This window comes from Lytechinus pictus, chromosome 13, assembly GCF_037042905.1.
Source record: "Lytechinus pictus isolate F3 Inbred chromosome 13, Lp3.0, whole genome shotgun sequence".
In the NCBI taxonomy this organism is placed as follows: domain Eukaryota; kingdom Metazoa; phylum Echinodermata; class Echinoidea; order Temnopleuroida; family Toxopneustidae; genus Lytechinus; species Lytechinus pictus.
Genome location: NC_087257.1, coordinates 23432796 through 23457215, shown reverse-complemented (window position 1 = coordinate 23457215; position 24420 = coordinate 23432796). Strand labels below are relative to the sequence as shown.

The 24420-nt window shown below is 36.1% G+C and overlaps 1 protein-coding gene and 1 long non-coding RNA gene across 2 annotated transcripts; one reads left to right on the top strand and one right to left on the bottom strand.

Annotated features, from left to right (window-relative positions):
* Positions 1 to 448: 448 nt before the first annotated feature.
* Positions 449 to 13034, top strand: LOC135156353 (uncharacterized). Its single transcript, XR_010295471.1, has 3 exons — positions 449 to 820; positions 6504 to 6762; positions 8707 to 13034. It is a non-coding gene; the product is annotated as an uncharacterized LOC135156353 (long non-coding RNA).
* Positions 12439 to 23249, bottom strand: LOC129275256 (uncharacterized). The gene is made up of 2 exons (XM_064108584.1): positions 22749 to 23249; positions 12439 to 16009 (listed from the first exon to the last, which is right to left on the bottom strand). Exon 2 carries the CDS (start codon positions 15203 to 15205, stop codon positions 14192 to 14194), a length of 1014 nt encoding a protein of 337 aa, XP_063964654.1. The 5' UTR covers positions 15206 to 16009; positions 22749 to 23249; the 3' UTR covers positions 12439 to 14191.
* Between the last annotated feature and the right edge of the window lie 1171 nt (positions 23250 to 24420).

Sequence of the window (24420 nt, the reverse complement as noted above, 5' to 3'; positions counted from 1 at the left end):
CGACGTACAGAGGATTCGTTAACGGATAAAGTGTATTTACTAATGCTCAGTATTCATGACAAAGAGCTACCAAGAAGTCTTTGTCGAAAATTGGTGGAATAAAACAGCAGTTTCATCCATGACTCTGGACAAACGATTACTTGCTCTTTTTTTCGTCAACTTAGGACAACACTACTGCTCCGATTCACTTATTATTGTCGACAGAGACCTCCCAGCTAATACATGTAATACATGTCATTTGACGGGCATTTTCAATACATTTACTGTGTTTTTGAATCGTCTGTACGTTGCGGAGCGAAAACTATACCTAACAGGCCTGCTATTCGTTCTTTTCGTCATTCCACTATTTCGGGCCATTGTTCCGTCACATTGGTCATACAGCTAACGACACGTGACACCAGCGAGGTCACGTGAGTACTATTATCAATTTATCTCTGGATACTGCTTCCAGTACTTCAGCGATCATTTCTTGAGATTGAATTGGAAAATCGTCGTCCGTGTCGTGTCAAGCACATTTTCCAATCATTATAGACGGAAATTATACCAAAAAGGAAAATAATGAGGAGAACCGCCAGCGTACTCATTCTAGTTTTTAATATCGAATTCTTTTCGGTTTTCTTTCTGTCCACGATTGATTTGAGAGTATATGGACGTCCGATGCGATGGACAAAAAGGGATCTATGTCAGGCAATTCCCAGCCCAGCTGATTTGGCTGCGGTTCCTCACAATGTGCCCTTAGAAAATACTACTTTTGCTCCGTTATTTCTCTATAAACAGAAGGTGGAGCTAGTCAACTATTTTCATCACAAGACCGTCTTTGGTAAGACTTTTATAGGATTTTTTTTTTCAAACCAACTTTTTCTATCGTTCTTTTAGATGTCATTCATGTTTTTGTTCTAGATCTTTTATGTACATTTATAGTGTGTATGAATAAAAGACCAAACTCGTTGTTTTTTGGGGGGTTAGTCTTTAGCAAATGTACATCAAATGTACATTAGATGGGAAAAGGTAACTATCAGGATTTACATGTATTAATCTAAACAAAGATACCTCGGGGGAAAACACACACACAATACATGCAATAGTTTTATGTGTATTTCGCAATTAATTTAATTTTTTATTTAATAAAAAAAAAAATACTCTTCAAATATAAAAATTGCAAATCATAGGCATTGTATGCTTCAAAGAGGAAGTATCTGATTCTATTTTTTCATGATATGGAGGGGGGAACGAGATATAAAACAAAAGGACCGTGGGTCCTTAAACTGTCTTCAAATCGGCTGTTGGTATACCTGATGTTCAGTTGAAAATGAGTCACATTACCTGATGACAAAACCACTGTGCGAAATTAGATTTGTCTAATTATATTGGTCCTCATTGGAGCCGGGTTATAGTCACCTCTGCTTCTACCTGATTACCCCCACCCTTATACGGGGCACGATCCGCTGGCGCCCCGCTTGGCATCGATTGGAAATCTCGGACTCGTCTTTTCACAATTTTAGTATTATAACAGTTTGGTGAGATTCGGTTTAATGCCACAGTCACACAAACGAAACTGACTCCAGACCGATCAAAGCTATCATGTTATTTCCAATGACATACGACCGATCTGTTTGATATCGGTTTCATTGGTGTGACTGTATTGATAAGGGTGGCTCAAAATACAGTTGGAAGGAGGGAGGGGTGTATATAGGCGCAATTACGATGTTAGGAGGGAGCAATCAAGCAGACCTGTTAAAAGGCGGTTTTTGTCGTTTTTGTCTACTTACACATTTCAACACATTCTCAGTACTCTTTTTTGCTCCCCGCCCCTCTCCTCCCCATTTTTTTTCTTAGCCTGCAAATCACATGAAAAAGAGATCGCCCACATTGTCCTTCTACTTGGCGCCGCCCCTCATGTGCTATACTTGATATTCAGCAATAAAGGTTCTGCTGTACTCAATGACGTCATCCCTTCATCAAATTATGAACAAAGACTACAATCTTTACAAAAACACAAGGCTAAATAGCAATCACGATTACTGATAATTTCGGGAAATGTGGCACACTGTGTGGGGTCTTATTTTTCACATAGCTCAAATGCAGTCAAACAAAATCTTTAGTTATATTTTGTATTTATTTATTCTCCGAAATTCACAATAAAAACATAAGTGTACAAATGAACATATAAAAGCAAGATATAAAAAATAACAAGTAAGAACATACATATACAAAGCAATCAAAGAGACATGAGAATAGTGAAATCGGAAGGCCACCCAGTTCAGCTCGCCCATAGACAGTACTGTTCTTCCACGGGGTCCAAGGATTAAAACACAAGTAATAAAAAAAATTCTTACAAAAATCTCTTAGAACAAAAGGGGGAAAAATAGGGATATGGGGGGGGGGGGTACCAGTATCAAATTCAAAATACTTCATAGATCAGGGAGGAAGGCATTGAGCCTATGTAAGAAGACTGAGATTACAAGGGACCTTTGGATTTGCAGGGAGATTATTGAATTGAGAAGTACCTCTGTACGAGAATGAACGGTTACAATAATTTGTTTTAGGTTTTGCTAATATTAAATTTCCATGGGACCTGAGAGAATGATTATACTGGCTAATGGTATGTTGGAAAAATACTTTTAAATATTGAGGAGCAAGTTCATTTAAAGACCATTGTATTTAGATGACAACATCGTTTAGTTGATAAGGTTTTCTAACCCAAACGAACATGTAACTCACGTATAGACACGCGAATGTATGGACTTGTTACTAATATACTTCTGCATGCTCTGTTTCGAAGTTTCTGCCATGAATCGATGTATTTTGCACACGCTGAACCATATAGTTCATCAAATGTATTGTTTGAGTTACCCCTCCATTGATATTCACAATTTTTTCACAATGTATTATTATGTTCTTGAAAGGGTTCAACGTGATGTTATTGTGTTCTCAACACAATAGGGTTTATTGTCGTATTTGTTTGAATTGCCCCTTTACTTGTAAAATGTAATGTACAGTGCGTCCCAGAAAAAACGAAACCGAGATTAAGCGATGATTTATCATAACTTAATCACAAATACAATAGACAAATGACCTACCAATGTAAAGCTTAGAATCTCCTCTTTCATCTGATATTACTTAGATTATTCCTCATTAACGCATGAGTGAGCAAAAACAATTTGAAGAAAGGATACCAAAAACTCATTTGGCGGGGGGTATCTGAATTTCAAAAAGAAAATCACATGCCTAAAAAGTTCAATATCTGCTCTTTTATTTGATACCTTAATCGCAAAAAATGGTCAAGAAGTAAAAGTTATGTTCCCTCGAAACAATGCTTGTATTTTCCATAATTTCATTGAATAAACGTGTTTTCATCGGTTTCCCACAGAAGCTATCGTATGGTTAACAAAAGACTTAATGCATAGCTGATCGTCAACAAAACGGAGTGTCGAGTGAGTTTGAACGCTAGCCTGTAAATCCTCTTCATTTTATGAAATTATTGAAATTCAAGCCTTATTTCAAATAACCAGAACTTTGTTATTTCTTGACCATTTTCTGTAATTGAGGTATCAAATTAAAGAGCAGATATTGAACTTTTTATAAATGTGGTTTTCTTTTTGAAACCCAGATACAGCCCGCCAAATGACTTTTTGGTATCCCCTCTTCAAATTGTTTTTGCTCACTCATGCGTGAATGAGAAATAATCTGAGTAAATTCAGATGAAAGAGGAGATTCTAAGCTTTACAATGGTAGGACATTTGTCTATTGTATTTGTGATTAAGTTATGATAAATCATCGATAAATCTCAGTTTCGTTTTTTGTGGGACGCACTGTATATCTATTACAGAAATAATGACTCGTTAACTTTTATTTGAGAGGGGGACACCGTAAAAAGAATAATTACCCAATTTTTGTTTTACATAAGTGCAAACTGTTTGGGAAAAGCAGTTTAGAATAGTACGATCAGATATTGATATTAGAAAATAACAAATAGGCCCATTTTTGTAACCGTCAGACATGGGCGTCAATCGGTGGGGGACGGGGGGGACGTGTCCCCCCCCCCCATGATTTTTTCAGGGGGGGACACAATATCAAATGTCCCCCCCATGTTTTTGTCACAAAAGAAGTGTGACCATCTGGGGGGGGGGGGGATATGTGCAAACCTTCTCAAGGAAATGAGAGTTGACAACTGTCATGTAACTTTTCGATGCAATTAACGGTGGGTAAATTCGCATTCAAAAGCAGCGCAGCTAGCCGTCTATGAGCCGTTCCTGTACGTACGACGCCGGGGTGCACGCGAGCACCCACATGGAGACCCGCACGTGCGTGGTGGGTTTTTTTTCATGTGGGTATGCACGGCATGACAGCATAGGCGGATCCAGGGGGCCCGGGCCCCCCTATTGGCGGAGCAAAAAAAAAGGGAAAGAAAGAAAAAAAGAGAAGAAGAAGGGAAAAGAGAGGAGAAAAAAAGAAAGGGAAACATAAAAAGGAGGAAGACGAGTGAATAAGATATAAGGGGAAGATTTGGAAAGTAATAATAAAAAATATTTCATGCCGGGATATAAAATTTTTGCTCGCGCGAATAGCTTGCTCAACATGGAGCTTAAATATCAAATCTTGAAGTCAATATACATTATTTTGTTTGATTTGCAAATTTGATTTTTTAAAATATTAAAATTTTCTGCTTGCGCTGCGCACTCACAAAATTTGATTTGTCAGGTACCTATTGTTTTCCTGTTTTCCATAAAGTTATCAAAATATCCCTATTCAGGTCAGATTGTTAAAACGTATCAGCTATATAGCGCTGCATGCTCGCATTTTGATTGGTGAGTTATGTTTATCTCAATATTAATTCTAAAACAAACTACTTAAAATCCCCATTTGATCACATGCAGTTTATCAGAAATTTCGGCTCGCGATTTCCGCTCGCATTGATTGTTGAAATATATCAACTCATGCATCAAATTCATAATTACAAAATTGCTTTAAATGTCCAGTTTTCAGGCCATAATATTAAGAGATTTCGCGCTCTCATGCTTAGGAAGAGAAATAGGAAGATAGTCATCATTTTCATATGATGACATAATGTCCCGGTCCTATGTCAAAACTCAAAGTAATAATAATGAAACTTATCAGCTCTTTTTAACTGTGATCCATATCCACCTCACAATTTTCCCACAAAGTGCTTGAAAAACAGAGCTTAAATTGACCCTTTTCAGAGCGGAATATCGTATATTTTTAGCTCGCGCTTTGCGCTCGCTTTATTGATTTTCATGATAAGAAATGTATTTAAATTACCCTAATTCTACATGTTCTAGGTTAAAATCTGAAACACGCGTTTATTTAGACACGCAGCTTGTTCTATATTCAAATCATTATCCAGTTTCAGATCTCAATATCAAAAATTGTCTGCTCGCGCTTTGCGTTCGCATTATTAATGTAGGAAAATTTCCAATTACTCATTTTCATGATTTACAAATCATGAATAGAGTGTCCAGAATTTTTCCGCTCGCGCTTCGCGCTCGCATCAATTGTTTAGTTATATACTTATCCTTTTCACGATTACAAAAAGTGCTTAGAATTTCCATTCTTGAGGTAGAAATGTCAAAATTTCTACCTCACGCTTCGCGCTCGCATTATTTGGTAGTTAAAATATGTAACGTCATCATGGCTAACACGCAGCCGTTAACAGATCAGATCAAAGCGTATATCAAAAATAAATAAAACAATTTGTGCTCGCGCTTTGCGCTCGCATTATTAATGTAGGAAGCCGATTTCCAATTACTCATCATTTTCATGATTTACAACATATGAATAGAGTGTCCAATTTTTAGGTTTGAATCTCGAATTTTTCAGCTCGCGCTTCGCGCTCGCATTAATTATTTAGCTATATACTTAACCACTTTCATTCTTCAGGTAAAAATGTCAAAATTTTCAGCTCGCGCTTCGCATTATTTGATAGTTGAAATATGTAACGTCTTCATGGCTAACAAGCTGCAGGTAACAGACCCTTTTTCATCAGATGAAAACGTTTTTTAAAAATTTCTGCTCGCGCTTCGCGCTCGCAGCAATTATTTAGTTAGAAACAAATCTCGTTTAGAATCATAAACATTGCCCAAAATGTTTGAATTTTAAAACAAAATTCATAAAATAAACAAAAAGCTCGCACTTTTTAAATAAGGCTTATGATATTATATATATAAATATATTGCCCCTTCAAAGAAACAAACAAAAATTAACTTCGAGCGGCCGATCGGGGAAAATGTGGGTGAAAAAAAATTCCGGCCCCCCCCCCCCCCCTATTGGCGAAGGCTGGATCCGCCCCTGTGACATACGGTACATGTAGCGGTGGAGTATGACGAAAGTGTAATGGATCTGGAAAGTATACCTATAAAAGTGACATGCTTGCATGTTGCTATTGTGTCCCCCCCATGCTCAAGTTTGGATTGACGCCCATGCCGTCAGAGCTGCACCGTACTTTGACTTTGTTAATGAAAAATCAACTCGATTTCTTTCATCAGTTTCAACCATCGAGGAGTCAAACGCCCCGGTAGGTATCTACATACCCGAAGCTAGACAGGCGGACGCCGCAACTATCCCGTCGATCAGTGAAACCAATATTGGACGCTTTAAGAGCCCCAGTCCCGATTTGGAAATTTACAAATGCATCGATACCGATATCCAAATCGTATTAAAGTTCGACGATGATGGGGTAGATGACCACGGTGTGACTTTAGAATGGCACCCGCCCGATGAGGACTTTGGACCCGTAGATATTTAGTGAGTATAACTTTCCAAGCTGTTATTTTTTCTCTTTACAGGTGGGTGTTTCATAAAGCTGTTCGTAAGTTAAGAGCGACTTTAAGAACGACTGGTGATTCCTTCTTCAGGTAAGTTGTATATTGAATTGGCGATGGTTTAGCGCGTAAGAAAGGATCACCAGTCGTTTTTAAAGTCGCTCTTAACTTACGAACAGCTTTATGAAACGGCGCCCAGTTACCTCTATACAGTGCGTATCAAAAAAAGTTTACACTTTGAAAAAGCCCTGGGAATTAAAAAATATACAACATTTGGGTAATTTTTTCACATATAATCTTGGGTTTGGGTCTCATCTAATCCAATGAAAGTAAAAGTTTTGACAGAATGTTACACTTGAATGAGCACTGTCCATTTTTGTAAATCTCGCAGAAATCTGTTTGCGCAGTAATTTTCGTTTTCACGCTGTGTCAAGGGGAAAGGGCGAAATCAAACTTACCCTGCAAAACATTTCTCATATTTCCCTCGCACTTTTAGTCAATTGAAATAAAAACGGATACATTCAAGTATTTTGTAACAATTTTGCCAGCCAAATTGAAATTTCAGCACTTAGTAAGCACAACCTTTTCCTTGTCTGTGCCAGTTGGATCTGAGGACATATCTGAATCTGAACAAAAGTTTATATCAGACATCTCCATCATTTTTTCACTACGTTTTTATCATTTAAAGTGGATTTGCATTTCATTTTGCATTAATACATCCACACTTTTTCCAAGCTTGACAATGATTAACAAAATGAAGATCAAGGATAAGCCATTTCATGTAAATCACAGCTCAGTGTGAAGCAAATATCGTCACGATGGCCTCGGTGTGTGGGGCGCAATGCACTCTTCGAAGTGTTTTGGGCAAGGAAACAAGTTTAAAAAGGCAAAAGATATCTTCAAATCAATTTTACTAGCTAAATTCCACGTGTTCTTCATGATTAAGGTCTACTTTTATTCGCATAACTATTTCAAAGTTCTGCGCAAATCATTATTCACTAACTTTTCAAAAGTAAGTGGTGCTCACTCAAACGGAAATATTTTTCGACAGTAATATCGTCATTTGTTTAAATGGATCTGCACCAATGTTAAAGCGTGGAAGAGTCTTCAGGATATTACAATTGTATAATTTTACAGGATTTTTCTCAGTGTTAACTTTTTTGATACGCACTGTATACTGCTACTGCGAGATTACTTTGCTATTACTTCTTCTAACAGTACGCCTTCCCGTGATCATGATGATGGTGATGGTTATGATGATGATGGTGATGATAATGATGATGATGATGATGAATGATGGTGATGATAATGGTGATGGTGATGATGGTAATGATGAAGGTGATGATGATAATGGTAATGATGGTGATAATAATGATGATGATGGTGTTGATAATAGTGATGATGATGATAATGACTATGATGATACAGGATTTTTTTTCGAAGTGTAAACTTTTTTTGATACGCACTTTATACTGCTACTGCGAGATTACTTTGCTATTACATCTTGAGTAGGCCTTCCTATGATGATGATGATGATGATGATGGTGATGATGGTGATGATGGTGATGATGGTGATGGTTATGATGATGATGATGATGGTGATGATGGTGATGGTTATGATGATGATAATGATGATGATGATGGTGATGGTTATGATGATGAAGATGATGATGATGACGACGATGATAAAGGTGATAATGATGATGGTGACAGTGATGATAATGATGATAATGATGGTGATGATGATCGCGATCATCATGAAGATGATGTTGATGTTGATGATGATGATAATGATGATGGTGGTGATGATGATGGTGGTGGCGATGGAGATAATGTACATTATAGTTATTATAATGGCAGTAGGCAAGAAGTGATGATGATTTTGAAAAAAATCATAATGATAATCTTTTCGCCCCTATCTTTGCAGCATCACCAAACTTAGTTTCAAGAAGCTGAAGCATCGCATTCGTCGTCTTGGGCAAAACGATCCGTGATCGATGACCTCACACAACTGTGGAAGTCGACGTCTAATCGTTACATCGGTCAGAGTCCATAACGTTGAGAGATATAAACTGAAAGAATATCGGGGGTCTTATTTACCTATTCTTTTATAGTTTTCTTTTAAATACTCGCACGAAATGTAGATAACACATGTCTTGACCTATTTCTGCCAACTCACCATTGTCCCTGCCCCCCCCCACACACTCCATCTTTGATTTTCGTAATATTCAGTGTAATCTAAATACTCAACCTTTCGAATATTCGCCCTGTCTCTTTTTTTCACCGCCCCTTCTCTTTCTGTCTCATCTCATGCAGTGTTCTCTCTAACCCTCTTTATCATAATCTCCAATTCTCCCCCTCTCCCTCTCTCTCTCTCTCTCTTTCACTCTCTCTATCTCTCCCCTACCTCACACACACACTCTATCTCTCTCCCTCCCTCCCTTTCTTTCTCATTCTCTCTATTTTCAATCCTTTCGTCTTTTCTACTCGTCATTAGTGTTAAATGTATGCTTTTTTTAATTCTGGCAATAGATTCATCACTTACCCCAGATCTTGGATTTTCGTTCTTTTTCAATACATTTTTCATTCTCCGTCAAAGTTCAATTTATCCAACCTGTTATGTCATAAATTATTTGAGTTTGATTTTTGCACTGGCTAATAAAAACTCAAATCACCTGTCATTGGTACAGTTGTAGGAAAGAGGCAGAGAAAATAAATGTTATCCCAAATCTGATTTTCACTATTTTAGTATCCTATTAAACCCTTTGAACTGGATTAATAAAGTAAGGTGAAATGGATGTGACAACACGTCTAACGCATTATTCTTTTAATAAGCAGGTGATGACTGTAAATAATATAGAGTGTCATAATCTGTCATTGTTATTGTAGGCCTACTGTTCGACTTCAATATCCATTACTACGGTTACAGAGTACTAGACGAAAACCAAATGCATCCACTATCGAGCTCTCAATGTTTATGATCCATTTGCCTATTACCAATGGAAGCCAACATTTCACAGTCTGAAGTCAGCTTCATCTCTTCCCGTGTAAAGCTCTCTACCCCTCTCTCTCTCTCTCTCTCACGCGCACACACACCCACACTCACATACGCACACCCACGTCCCTCCTACACTCCCTCGGATATCATCACACACAATCTTACACAGGGATCCACGTGCAATCCAACCCCGTACCAGTCTCACGCACGCGCCATCCTTTGCACACACACACCCACACACACCCACACTCACCCTCACCCTCACATTTTTACATTCCTCTTTTCTGTGTTTCCTCCATCACTCTCCATCGTTGTCATTCCGTTCTTTTTCTGTTCGACCTCTTGCTCTATTTCTGAAAGACTAGGGATGCATTAGTCGGAATGCATTTACCCGAACATCAATCGAATGTCAAAATTCAATTTTAAATGTCATTTCGCTATAGAATTTGATGTTTGTCTGTACTTTATATGTCACATCCCATTGGAGGACGAATTCCTGTACGACTCTTTTTATTATTACAGAATAAGAACCTTGAGTTTCGAATCTACCTAGTTTTTCCCCAAGAAATTATCCTCTTCTTTAAAGGGGAAGTTCACCCTGACAAAAAGTTTATTGTAAAAATAGCAGAAAAAATAATAAAGAATATTGCCGAAGGTTTGAGAAAAATTCATCAAATAATTAAAAAGTTATTAGAATTTCAATTATTTGATTTGTGACGTCATGTGCGAGCAGCATTCCTACATAGCGAATGGTAAAAAATCAATGAAATGTCATTTTCTCAGAAAATTGAAAATGGTTTTCACTGTACCTTTTGTATATCAATAGACAAATCATTTCACACCCGATCATGAATAGAAAAAAAATTAAGTCATCAGGAACCATACAAAATTTGAAATTCATGCATTTTATATTACATAACACATGGGGCAGCTGCTCGTTTATGACGTCACAAATCCAAAACTTTGAACTCTAATAACTTTCTTACTCTTTAACGGATTTTCATCAAACCTTCACCAATATTTCTTCAGGGTGAACTTCCCCTTTAATACAAAAGAATAGACAAGTCACAATTGGAATTTTACTGCCACCACTACTTACCCCCCCCCCTCACCCTCATTCTCTATTTCTCTCCCTCTCTATCCCATTTCTCCCGTCTCCAATATTTCTATCATACCTTTTTACTTCTAACAATAGGCTTACCCTTCTCTTAGTTCTCTTTTATGTCACTCTGTCTGATGTTATTTTTTTTTTAATTTAATTTCTCATTCTCATTCAGTCTCCAGTTTATTCTTTTATAATTATGTACATTTGTTGAAATTCCAACGTATAGAAAGCAATATCAAAAGCGTAGAGGAAATATTGAGAACAATATTCTGATTTAATGTTTTGGTTAGCATATTAATTGCTTTGATTAGGTATGATGAAGAAGTTGGTGTCGAGATCTGTCACTATGATTTTAACATTGACATCAACAATGATTGCAGCATAGAAAATAGCGTAATATATAAAAGAAACTTCTACATCTGTAGCTCCTTGTTTATTGATTTGTCTCTTACCAAGGGCAGTCAACGTTCTTGAAAGTCTGCATTTTCCCTGTCATCTCTTCCCTCCATGTTTTTTTTTATTGATAAAGATCCCCATTTCCTTCTCTCTCTCTCTCTCTCTCTCTCTTTCTCACACATATCCATTATACACCCACCCACCCGCCTCACATCTACAAATCTGTACTTCTTTTTTTCCTCACACCCCTTCCCTTACACCCACACACACGATCTCTTTCACACGCACATCTCCCTTAACTAACCCACACATACACGCACGCACAAACATCAATTCAATATTTTTTTTCGAATCCATAGTATAGTCTATGCCCCTCTCTTCCCTCCCCCTCTCCCTCCTCCCTACCCTACCCCACCTCTCTCTCTCTTTCCCTTTTTATTGGGTCCCGTTTCCACCTCATGCTCTCTTTCTTGAAGGGAAGGGATAATTTTGTCGGAACATATCTATTCGTATATTTATAAAGTGTCAAGATTCAATTTTCACATTCATTTTTCGGTTAATCTTTTGGCTTTATATTAGAGGTTTGTATGTAATATGAATGTCACTCGAAAGTTGAGGATGATATTTTTTTGTTAGAGGATTAAATGTGAATTCCCCATTTATTTTCAAAATTTATATGATAAAACTTCAATGATTGTCCAAATTCATCACCGAATAAATCTATCACCGAAGAGTTTGATCTTGTGATTCTGTAAATGAATACTGTAAACAGACAAATCTCGTTCCGTTGTAAGCTATTTCTTTTTTTTTATACTAAACTAGTGTGATACGGTCACTGTTTGAAACTGCTGTACAGAAATATTGTGAGATTTGTAGATCAGTGAAAGAAATATGAGGGAATAATTTACATGTCATGCATTATAAAACGAAGTATAATCATGCAAAATGGTATTGCATACATTCATAAAGATATGCTTTCATGCTACGTGTATAGCTGTAAAGGAATCTTATATCTAATGAAGTCCATTCACCTCTTTAGTGTTGTTATAAAACTTTTTTAAATAAATTTTATGAAAGGCGTCACATGAACATTTCATTTAAATAAATTGTAATTATTGTCATCGCTAGAAGTATATCAGGAAATCGATTTTGTTGCATATTTTATTGAGATTGTTGTATCTATAGTTCAAGTATAAAAAACGTAATATATTGATACGTTCCCATATCAGTTTAATGTTTCTTAAAGTAATATTCTGACCCTTTGTCTAATTCCAAAGTCTTTTATTTCACATATAACTGAACAGTACAATATCATTTCTTCTTTTCTCAACGAATCAATTTTATTACACAAAATGCTTACAAAATATGATTCATAATGCCTTTGATAAGATTTTCTTTTAAGTACATAAAACAATCACCATCAAATCATTTGATAAATATACATTATGAAATAGGAGCAAATTAGGCAAGAAACCGGAAAATGAAATATCCCATTGAAATAGTTTATGATTTGTTTTGTAAAAGGTAGAGTTGCAAACATAGAAGTTCCCTTTATAACCTCATTACCACAAACGACCCAAGAAATATATGATAAAAATCGAAATTATTCTACACATTTCAAATTCTCCCATTCACAACAATGAGTTAAATATTTCATGTAAATTCTGGTGTATTCAAATCTTTGTACAAACATAATTATAATGATTTTAAAAAATACGGTTTTCATGATTGTCAAAATAAAATACATATAAACAAATTCAAATCTCTACTTGGTATCTCCTTAGATCTTAATACCATTTGTGAAAGCTAAAATTGTAATTTATATCCATGTCATACACAATTATGACTTGTATTCCATATTATGTATGGCAAATCAGATGAGCTTATACAAGGGCGGATCCAGAATTTTTCAAAGGGGGGGGGGCACATTTTCCCGAGGAAAAAGTTTGACAAGCAAGAAAAAAAGGTCTTCACTTTCAAAAGGGGGGCGGGCACACTTCTGTTTTAACTGCATTTTTACATTACAAATTTTAATTGTGCCTCTCAAAAAAGGGGGGCATGGGCCGGCTCCTCATCTGGATCCGCCAGTGAGCTTTTAACATTTACAAGCAGAACTGTGTTTTGCTGTCGTACAGAATATGGTTTCCTATTAAGATAATCTGACAAATTTATTTCCATTCGAGGGATATATCTCGAAAGAAGGGATTACCATGGAGCTATTATGGACTGACATCCGTCATTTCGTTAATGGATTTAAAGAGATTGTTTCCGTCAGGAGGGAGTTTTCGCTTCGCAAATACGGAGGATCCAAGAACATAACAAATATATCAAAAAAGCCCGTAAAATAACCCCCCCCCCACAAAAAAAAAAAACAACTGGGAGGCCTTTGTCGAAAATTGGTGAACCCTGAATAGCAGTTTCGTCCTAGGTTTTGGAGATGACGAAAAGTTGCAAATATGTCGTTTGTTCAGAGTCAAGGACTAAACCGCTGTTTTGATTCACCAATTTTCGACAATGACTTCCTTGTTTTTGTCATGAAGGGCATGAAGGGTATTTGACAATACATTTGTTTCCATCGTTAACTATTTCAGAACTTGGAAAAGAATAAGAATGTTCAAAAATAATGTTTCATATTCTGAAAATAAAACTGTACATCTTGATTTATCATTGAAATCATCTTCGTATTTTACGAGTATACATGATCGACATAAATCTTGGGATTATATTTTTTGAAGCGTAATGTGTAGCACATCTTTCTTAATTATTGTTTAAATAGTCTGGACGGGTGTGTTATTACGGAACATTTCATTTCATATCTAAATATAAAAATCATGTATAGTAAAGGTTTTCTCTATCTGCTAAATTTGTTATTTAACTTATATTAATATATGCCTGCTTCTTCGCAGAAGAAATCTATTCATAATTCATATATCTATTCATCCATCTTCTGCACTTGTCAACTGATTTCTTTTTACATTCATCTTCTATCTCCTTATCAACGTCATCGAGTTGAGGTACCTCTATCTGCTGCTCATATCGTGCGTCGTAACCGGGAAATGTCATGTCGAATGACCGCTCTCTTACCACTTTTGTTCGCGGCGGTTCAAAACTTGCGTCAACCGCATCCGTTACCGGTCGAGATTTTTCACGCGTCTCATAGCGCCGACCGACTGCGGGACTGCGAGGAGTGAGCGAGTTTCCACCGTGTTTGGCATTAGCGCCGCTGGGTTGTTTCCGGCGTTTCCCCGACTGTAAGAGACAATTCTCTGACCGCGACTTCAGTTTTGCATCAATGAACCGCTGGGCAGGAGACGGTTTCTCCTTGTTGGGTCGGTTGTGCATCGAGGCAAGGTGCTGTTCCGGTTGGTCCTGCATTTTTCTACTGTAATACCCTGGCGACTTGGCATTGGCAGCATGTTTCGCGCCGGCATCGGTGTTATTCTTGTCGAGATTCGACGACGAGTGACGTGGTGTGGTAGGTTGTGGATGTAATGACACAAGCTGTGTCATTGACGCGTGTCTTTGATAGGCATCAAGCTCCGGTAGCGGTTGATTTAAATTCGTTTCACTTTTTGTTCTTCGCGGGGTTGACGCTGTTGAGATCAACCGCCGTCCCGAAACCTTACGTCCTCCAGCTCCTACCGCCCGCGGATTCCTTGGTGATGCGTTGCCACCAACGGCAGCAACATCCTCAGTTTTCGGCAATGAAAAGGAATTCGATCGCTTTGGGATTTTGTCAGCCTCCCGAGATTGGTTATTCCTTCTTTTATCACGTGACCCTTCATCATGATTCAAGTTGACCTCTTTCACGATCTTAGTATTCGATTTTCTCCTCGTCAATAACTCATTAATTACCTTCCTCGCTTCATCAGATGATCTGATTTTCGTGATCGATCGGCCTGTAGTTTGATCATCAACCGTCATCATCGTGTTTTGCGCTCGAACACATAAGAGCGTGATTCACCGAGTGGAGCCTTGTTGAACCGAGTATGCCAATGACCTTGTATGTTCTACCATCCATACCCTTTCACCCACTTTCCCCTCGAATGTCATTGACATTTCTAATCCCAAAGATCAGGAAATATAGAAGACGAAAAGAAACAATTGAAGAAACTCATGATGCTAGGATCTGAAATATAGTGCGATCCAAAATGTTAACGTTTGCATTATTCAAGATATACTATGACTGATGGTTTTTGTTAGAGTATAATTTAATCCTATAATTTTTGCTGATAAAGCACAATCCTTTCCACAGATGACATTATTTGAATCCAACGTCTTGACATATTTTTCTCCAATATCACTTGAAATTGTCTTCGACGTGTTCAACGGGCTGCTGTGGTTTTAAATTATTCACAGAAAATGGAATCAGCATTTTATAAACAATCTAGATAAGTTATTTTACCAATCTTTTCAATCTCCGTCGGAATGTAGATGCCTTTATGATTCCAATTTAACACATCTAATGACATTAATATTTCCAAGTTTCTCATCTCTTGATGGTATATCTCACTCGGTGAGCTGAATCAAGACTGATGTATCCCCCTAATGCTGGCGAACATATTGAGCTAGCTGCTCATATTTTTGGCACGGCACGTAAATTGAATGCTGTCTGACTAGTCGTCTGTTACTCGCAGGTGAACGCATTTCCGTCTGGCATCTCCTTGATTGGTGTGAATTGAAATAATGTACAGAGATTTGTGTAGTGGTGTACGTCATCATTCGAATGGCCTGCATGTAAAAATTAAAAGACAAAAGACAATTGAGAAGAAAGATTTATTTAGATTCAGAACAATTGAAAACATCGGTGCAGTAAACTCGCTGCAGTAATTAAAACTTTCTCTCTGTTATTTTTAAGCGAGTATGGTTTCGATCCTGTATTGAAAAAAAAATCGTTTAATAGTTACATTATATTCACGATATCGGCAGATGTCTGAGGCGTCTTTCATTCCATTAGGACAGTGATAAAGTAGTGATTATGTCTTTTGTGATGAGGGTGTTTGTTAATGCTGTTTTCGCTCAATTTTCACCTGCCATTCTGACGTATGTATGGGTAGGATAAAGTTGAAAGGAATCTATCTTAGACAAATCAACGGCTTTTCAAATGAAAATAAGTAGAAATTTATAGCCAAACATGGAGCTTAGTTCCAGCAGTTCTGGGTGTAATCGATTTATTCTTTGAAATACAGAAGCAAATGCGAATGCAAGAAAATAGAGAGAACAAATAAGGTTGCTAAGACACATGCTGCAGTTATTATTTTGAATTTTATATTTCATCTTGATTAATTTGCAAAGAGATTATTTTCTCTGTAATTTCCATTTCAGTTACAAGCTAATGACAGCAAAACAGAAAATAAAAAGAAACATATCTACTCTAATATAGTTAATATCCAAGCCCACGTAAATCTTTTCTTTTTTCATTGAAGAAATTACATGACAAAAAAAGATTGCCGTGTGTCATAAATTGTAATTATATCAAATTCATAGCAATCTGTCAGTAAAGAAATAACATGCTAATAAAGAATTTGATAGCGTGGAAAACTGGTTTATGATCGTGCTCTATTATGCAATAAAATGAAAGTGTAGTTTTTAAACGCATGTGATTTTAAAGAGCCTATTTAAAGTCTATTAGTATATAGAATGTGATACTTTTTATCATGAATCTTTATTGGGTTATCATATCATCATTTATAAGATGCCTTATACACAAAGAATGATAAAGATACAGGAATTATGAAACCGTATGTATCAGGTTAATTCTCTTTATCAAATCATATTTGCTTGCCTAATACTATATGATACAAAAATGATGCATTTCTTAAAAAATAATAATAATACAAGATTTTGAAATAATTAATTTGAAGCAAAATCAAATTTGATTGAGGTAATACTTAGTCTAAATCACCTTTGCCTATAAGTGAATGTGCGTTTAAATTGCAAATAAATAATCAGACACAAGTACAAAGTGCGCGCTTTTTATCGGATGGAAATCAGATTTCGTTTGGTTTTTAGAATTTAGTTTGATTACATCTCTTAATGCAACAGGCCCCTGCTCACGATTACTGTGTCTATTATTCACACTGTAATAATTCTTACCACAGTGTGAAGATATTTTCACACTATGGACACCTCGACAGTGTGTGTGTGTTCACACCGTGTTCACATGGTCGACTATGTAAATATGTGATTCACACTATTGAAGTGCTTAGATTTAATTGTGTGAAGGTGATTTCACATTGTGTTCCACACTGTGAACACACTGTTGCACACACTGTGGGACATTGTGTTCTTTCCAGTAGGGTGGCAACGAAGTTGGTGATCTTTACTGCAAGTTTAATCATTTGAATAAGAATGATAAAGTTGTAATGGCAAGAACAGTATAGGCCCTACTTGCACCTTTTGGCATCACGTGATCTCGTTATCTTTTCTTACCATAATCTAATATCTTTAACTACATGATTTTATAAAGAGATCATGTTCTTGTTAATTTTTTGTTTTCCTTCTTGTATTCGTTTCGCTTTTTCTCTCTAGTTAGACAACTAAGAACATTACGAGACATAATTCAATTAAGTGACGTCAACTGAAAGGTCAAAGACAACAATAGTACATCGTGAAGAGTTGTAATGATGATGTGGGTAGAACAAACATATGTACTTTTCTTTGTCGATATCTTATAGTGAGATCAATTTCACTTCGTGATGTTCACCGCATAGTATAGTATAAGGACTGCGGCCAGACTGAATCGATAACACCTTTTGTATCCGATAGTGTCATCGGGGAAACCAGTATCGATCGCGATCACCAATTTTTCTTTCTTACAGGCGCGTTCAATGTTAGGCATATTTTTTTTCTTCATGTAATGTCTATTATTTCCAATTCACATTCCGATGTGTTTATAAAGTAGTGGAGACAAAACGTGACTAGAGATGTTTCTTTCTTTCATTTCAGGAGGAAGTAAAATTCCTTGCCATCGTAGGATACACCCGGAAGAAATAAAAGGTGCAAAATTTACCCGAGTGTTTAGAAATGCATTAAGAGATGAACACTTCGCCCTCTCACTGTGTCTCAACGCACCCATACACACTCTCACTAATTTTAAAGGTTTTTTACTTTCTCTTTAAAACAAACAGTTCTTACAAAATGAATCAATAGTGAACACACTCTCTCACACACAAACCTTCTCCCACACACACACGTACTGTCAACCCACACACACACAAACACACACGAACCCCAACACGCACACCAGCATACTACTTTCATTCACAGACACTAACCCACCCACACAACTTCACCTTTACACACATTTTTTTCCAAAAACACACCCACTACACCGTAGTCAACCAAATCTCACCCACACACTCCTACCCACACAAATTTGTGTTCCTTACAAAGTCACTCAAAATTATATACATCTTATTTATAAAGAGGTAATGGTGGGAGTAAGCTCTAATGTGTCTGTTATCCCTATGATAATAATAATAATGATACTAATGATAATTTGATTTGATTTGATTTATTGTTTTCTTCTGCATCCATGGAACATTCGTATAATACATTTTCCATAACATAATAAACATAATATGTTAGCATTTTTGGCATAAATCATAAATAAAGTGTACTAAAAAAAATTCCAGACAAAAATTATTGACTACCAAATTATTATATGATATTCACAATTTGCAGGAGAAGGATTGTCATCATAAGCAGATTGCTTGAAGAAAAATGACAATCCCAAACTAAAACTAATTAAATTAATTAATACATTTATAAAGCAGAATGCGGGCATATATTTTTAAATACGAAACATCAATTCATGCAATATTTTTAGTACGAAGATGAAGATGATGAAGGTGAGGGTGACGGTGATATGATGATGATGAAGGCCATGGAGATGATGGTGGTCATGATGGAGATATTGGTAATAACTAAATCGAAGGAGGAATGAATTCACCATAAAAAAAGGATATAACGACACAGAAATTTCACTTCAAATATTCTGATAATAACATAGATTTAACGTTTGCCTTAAATGAGTGAAGAGACGAAGATTGTTTTACAGACTCTGGTAGAGAGTTCCACAAATCTGGACCATGGTGTCTTATGGATATCTGCGCAATAAGCAATTTGGGGTTGATTAAATTGAAATTTGAAGAGTTACGGGTAGGGTATGAATGAATAGATTCAGAGTATAAAAATTGTGGAATGAAGGTGGGAGCATTTTATTTACGTACTTAAACATAAGTAGTAAACTTTGAAGTGAATTTATGTCAAATACTGTTAGAGTCTTTAGTTTATGGAATAATGTATTTGTGTGTGATAAATATTGGGAATCAGTACAGATTCGAATTGCTTTTTTCTGTAATAAGTATATTGTATTAATTTAAGTTTTTGCACATGTTGCCCAAACTATGTTGCAATACGATATATAAGGTAATATTAATGAATTGTATAGTATGATAAGAGTTGTATGTGGAATTATGTTTTTCATTTTGTAAAGTATACCTACGTTTCTAGAAATACTAGTAGTTATATACAACATACATGTTCATTCCAATTTAAATTTTCATCTATTGTGACACCTAAAAACTTTGTTTCTCTTTTCCATTTGAGAGGAATATTATCTATGTTTATATTAAAAGGAAATTCGTTACCATGTGAGTGTGTATACTTGAAACATATAAAGTATGTTTAATCTATATTGAGTGAAAGCTTATTACACTTAAACCACAAAGTTGGTTTTGGCAATTCACGGTTAATTATATCTACTAAAGTTTCTAAGCTATTATGTGAACAAAAAATGTTGGTGTCATCTGCAAATATTACATATGATAACAAAGGTGTTACAGTAGTCAAATCATTGATATATATTAAAAAAAGCAAGGGGCCTAGGATTGATCCTTGTGGAACTCCGCATTGTATTAAATGAAAATCAGAAGGAATATTATTGTGAATTACATATTGTTTTCTATTGGACAAATAACTCTTAAACCATGATAGTGTAATTCCGCGAATTCCATAATTTTCAAGTTTTTTAAGTAATATCTGGTGGTCAAGAGTGTCAAAGGCTTTGCTTAAGTCCATGAATACTCCTATTATATAATCTTTTTTTGCCATTGCATTTGTAATTTTATCGTATATTTGTATTTAAGCCTGATCAGTCGAATGTCCTTTCCTGAATCCATATTGGTTGAATTTAGAAAATGAAAAGTATCTAGAAACTTATAAAGTCTATTGTAAATAATCTTCTCTAATATTTTGGAAATGCTGGGAAGAATAGAAATAGGCCTGTAATTTGTTATTTCATGCGGATTGTTTTTTTTTTTAACAGGATTTACCTTTGCAATTTTTAGGGAATCAGGACATATTCCGGTGCTAATCGACAGATTAAAAATATGACACAAAGGAGAGGTAATATAGTGTATGATCTGCTTAAGAAGGGAAGTACTAATTCTATCATTCCCCTGTGATTTGCTTGATTTGAGATTTTTTTGTTATTTCAATTAATTCCTGAACATTTGTTGGGTTAAAGAATAAAGAAGAGTTAATGGGTGTAGGAAGAAATTTTCCAAAATTTTTATCAGGTCTGTCAAGTTTGTTTGCCAATGAGGGTCCTAAGTTAACAAAAAAGGAATTAAAGGTATCAGCTACATCTTTCTGAATTTATCGCAACATCATGAACTGTGAAATTATCTTTGGGTCATATTTTGGGTTTCTTGCCAATCAAATCATTTATAATCCCCCATGTGGCTTTCATGTTTGATTTAACTTTGTAAAGCTTCTATAATAATGATAACAATAATAACAACGTTTTATAGCAAGCACAAGGGCACCAGGCCCCACCAGGATGTAGCTGGGAATTTCAGAGATGGTGATGCAGGATGGTACTTGTAGTGATTTAAGATTTCTATTTATATGTAAGTAGCTGTTTGTGTACGTGTATAAAATATTTGTATCTAAAGGAACTGTTGCTGCGCTAGTGCCATGAGCGTCTCTGGACGGTGTGCGCGCTCAATAAGATATCACTATTATTATTATTATTTACCCAGGGTAGTCACTTCAGTTAGGATACTGCTCTACCTGCATCTAAATGCTGAGCACCTATCCAGATTGTGGGCCTACCCTTTTAACGTTTCTCTGTCGAGTGAACAGAGCCTCTATTTTTTTAAAGACAGACTTTCATCCATGTTATTACATTTTAAAAAGAATATAGCAATATTCCTACTGAAGCTATATACCTTAGATAACTTAGATGTTATGAATCATATTCTTTATCGGTGTACTTACTTCCATTCGCGGTTGAATTTGGTTGGCTTAAAGTCGGAGAGTCAGCAAATTGTTCCCCTTTCTGTTTCCCTTTCTCTTTCCTTTTCGCGTTTTATTCCCTCTTAGCTCATATACCGATTTCCTATTATTTGATTTGTACCCCATGTTTTTGTTATGATTGCACAAAACGTATTTCCCGATTAACTTTCATTAATGTCTGTCAGATCTTACCTCTTGTTATGCCAAATCTACATGACAGAATCAATATGTATGACCGACATGTTTCATTTTTCTCCCGCTTTCATTCGCTCTTACCCCTCAGGAAAGAGTATTCTGTATCCAGAACTCACCCCCCTTAAAATTGTTATCTTATTACAGGTCAAACCACTTAGTTACACTAACACCATTCGTCGGAGTAAACTGTCTTGAACTAAACTTCTCAAAAAAAGTTTGGAAATCTGAGTTTGGCCATTAATTTCTCCCAACTCCCAATGTTACACAATGCATATTTGATATCATTCAAAAGATCATTTAATTCTCTCAAAAATGATACCCTACATAATATGATTATGGTTCACATAGAGGTGCAGTGCCTTGAAATTTGGGGCAAGGTCAAAATTAAAAAGTTACAAAATGACACAATATTGAAAGTCACTGTTCTTTTTTTTCCCGTGGTGATGAGCGAGTTTCTCAGCTTTTTCTTTTGTTTTCATGCACTTTAACATTAACATGGAATCAAACACACCTCTGCACAAGCATATAACAAACAAACATGCATGGGTATTTCAAACCACAACTCAAACCATGTTATCTCACAGATCTCCATGTTAATGTTGATGTTTAGGTGCATGAACACATTATAAACCGCTGAGAAACACACTCATCACCACGGAAAAAAGAGAAGTTACTTTCAATATCATTTTGCAACTTTTGAGTTTTGACTTTGCCCCCACATTTCAAGGCACTGTACCTCCATGTGAACCACAATCATATCATGTAGGGTATCATTTTAAAGAGAATTAAATCATATATTCATTTGTATCAATCACACATAATTAATGATTATCGATCAAAGTGAGATTTCCAAACTTTTTTGAGGGGTTTATATAGTCAGTGTTTACACTAAATGATAAGAATTCGTTTTCCTCATGGAACATCTACAGCCTGAAGTATATCAGCTTGAAACTGATCAAAATCTACTTACCAATATCTGCTGCAAAACACCAATAGAAAACTATAGCCTTTCTGAAGTTCTGGAATTGAAAGATAATGACCCAGGCAAATAACACTGATTACTGAGTAGCTTTAAGAGTCTCCAATAAATTTAAGGATAAGTCGCTCGCGCGCAATGTTCGTTTTGTTTTCCGTATTTGAATGTATAATTGTTATCTTCCGTGCGTGTCATGGCATCTTGTTCGAGGAAGTGAAGTGAAGAATTATCTGCTGAATGCAAAGAAAGAAATAACGATTGATCTCATTTCAATAGGGGATCCTATGGCAAGCACGCAATGCCACACTGCAAAAACTCCGGTGTTGATTTAACACCAGCCCGGAATCGATATTTGTCCACACCAGAGAAGTGTTAAACAACACCAGTTTGGTTTTGGTCTAACACCAGATATATTTTGTTTATACAACACCAATTAGTATTAAAACAGCATTGGTTTGATTCCAAACTGGTGTTATTTCAATACTTCTCAGGTGTGGACAGATATAGATTCCGGGCTGGTGTTAAATCAACATCGGAGTTTTTGCAGTGCATAACTAATCAATCATTTTCATTGGGACACATGTTTGATGGATCCTAGTGAGTTTTTGACCAATGAAACAATGGTGTATATTATAACAACAACTTGTCTTGAGGGGCAGAAACTTCTCACAACCCAAGAAAAAAGATAGTTAAAAGGGGAACAAAAGCTATTTCCGTCCATCAGCATTCTGAAAAGCAAAAAAAAAGGGGGTCGTTCAATTTCTGTCAGGGGCCATTATGAAAAGACAAAGCAACATTAATGATGTATCATAATATTATAGTGAGTAAACATACTTTTTTATAGTGTGTAAGTGTCACTTTTTTGGTTAAAGTTTTCGAATATTTTTCTATTTCGTGGAAATACATTCATCGCTTGAAAGAGAATGATACTTTTTTAAAGTACCTGACTACGTAACAAAATGTTAGCTCTTGCTAAATTGCGATACAAACATTGACCAGAAACCAATCAGATGGTTTCTTTTATCGTTGATATCCATCGCACCCTTTGTGTTGCGGGGGCCCTGACATCTGTATCGTCCGCTTAATTTTGACGACATGGGCCTGCCATAGATTCTTACCCGATCTCCCATCCCGTTTTTCCTATTCACACCGTGCACACCTCGGGGTAATACCGCTTGACTTCTCCATAATCTTCCATTGTACTCCGTTTGATTCCAAAGGATTGTTATGGGCGTCCATTGTCCTCATTTCTTTCTTCGAGTGATGAGCGTAGCGGTTTCTAGAAAGATGAAATGAATGATTTAAGACTACCTGGAGGTTTTATTGATTTTGTTTGGTCGTGGCGTTACACGAAAATAATAGGCCAAAAACTCCTTAAAAGCTGAGAGAATACTTAAAATTCCAGCGATCTCTTCTGAGATTAAAAAAAAGCGTCAGCAAAAGACAATAGAAGTAACCCATGGACTTAAAAACCTTTACCGATGCCTTCAATTTTGTTAACAAATTTGAATCTAAGAGGGGTAAAATAAAAAAAACGAGCATGACCCAAGAATTTCGTCGAAATCGAAAAGAAAGTTGAGGCATACAAATTAATAATAATTTTGATAATAGTGCAAAAATATGAAAGCAGATTAAGATCCCCGTGGCCCTGAATAATGAAGATGAC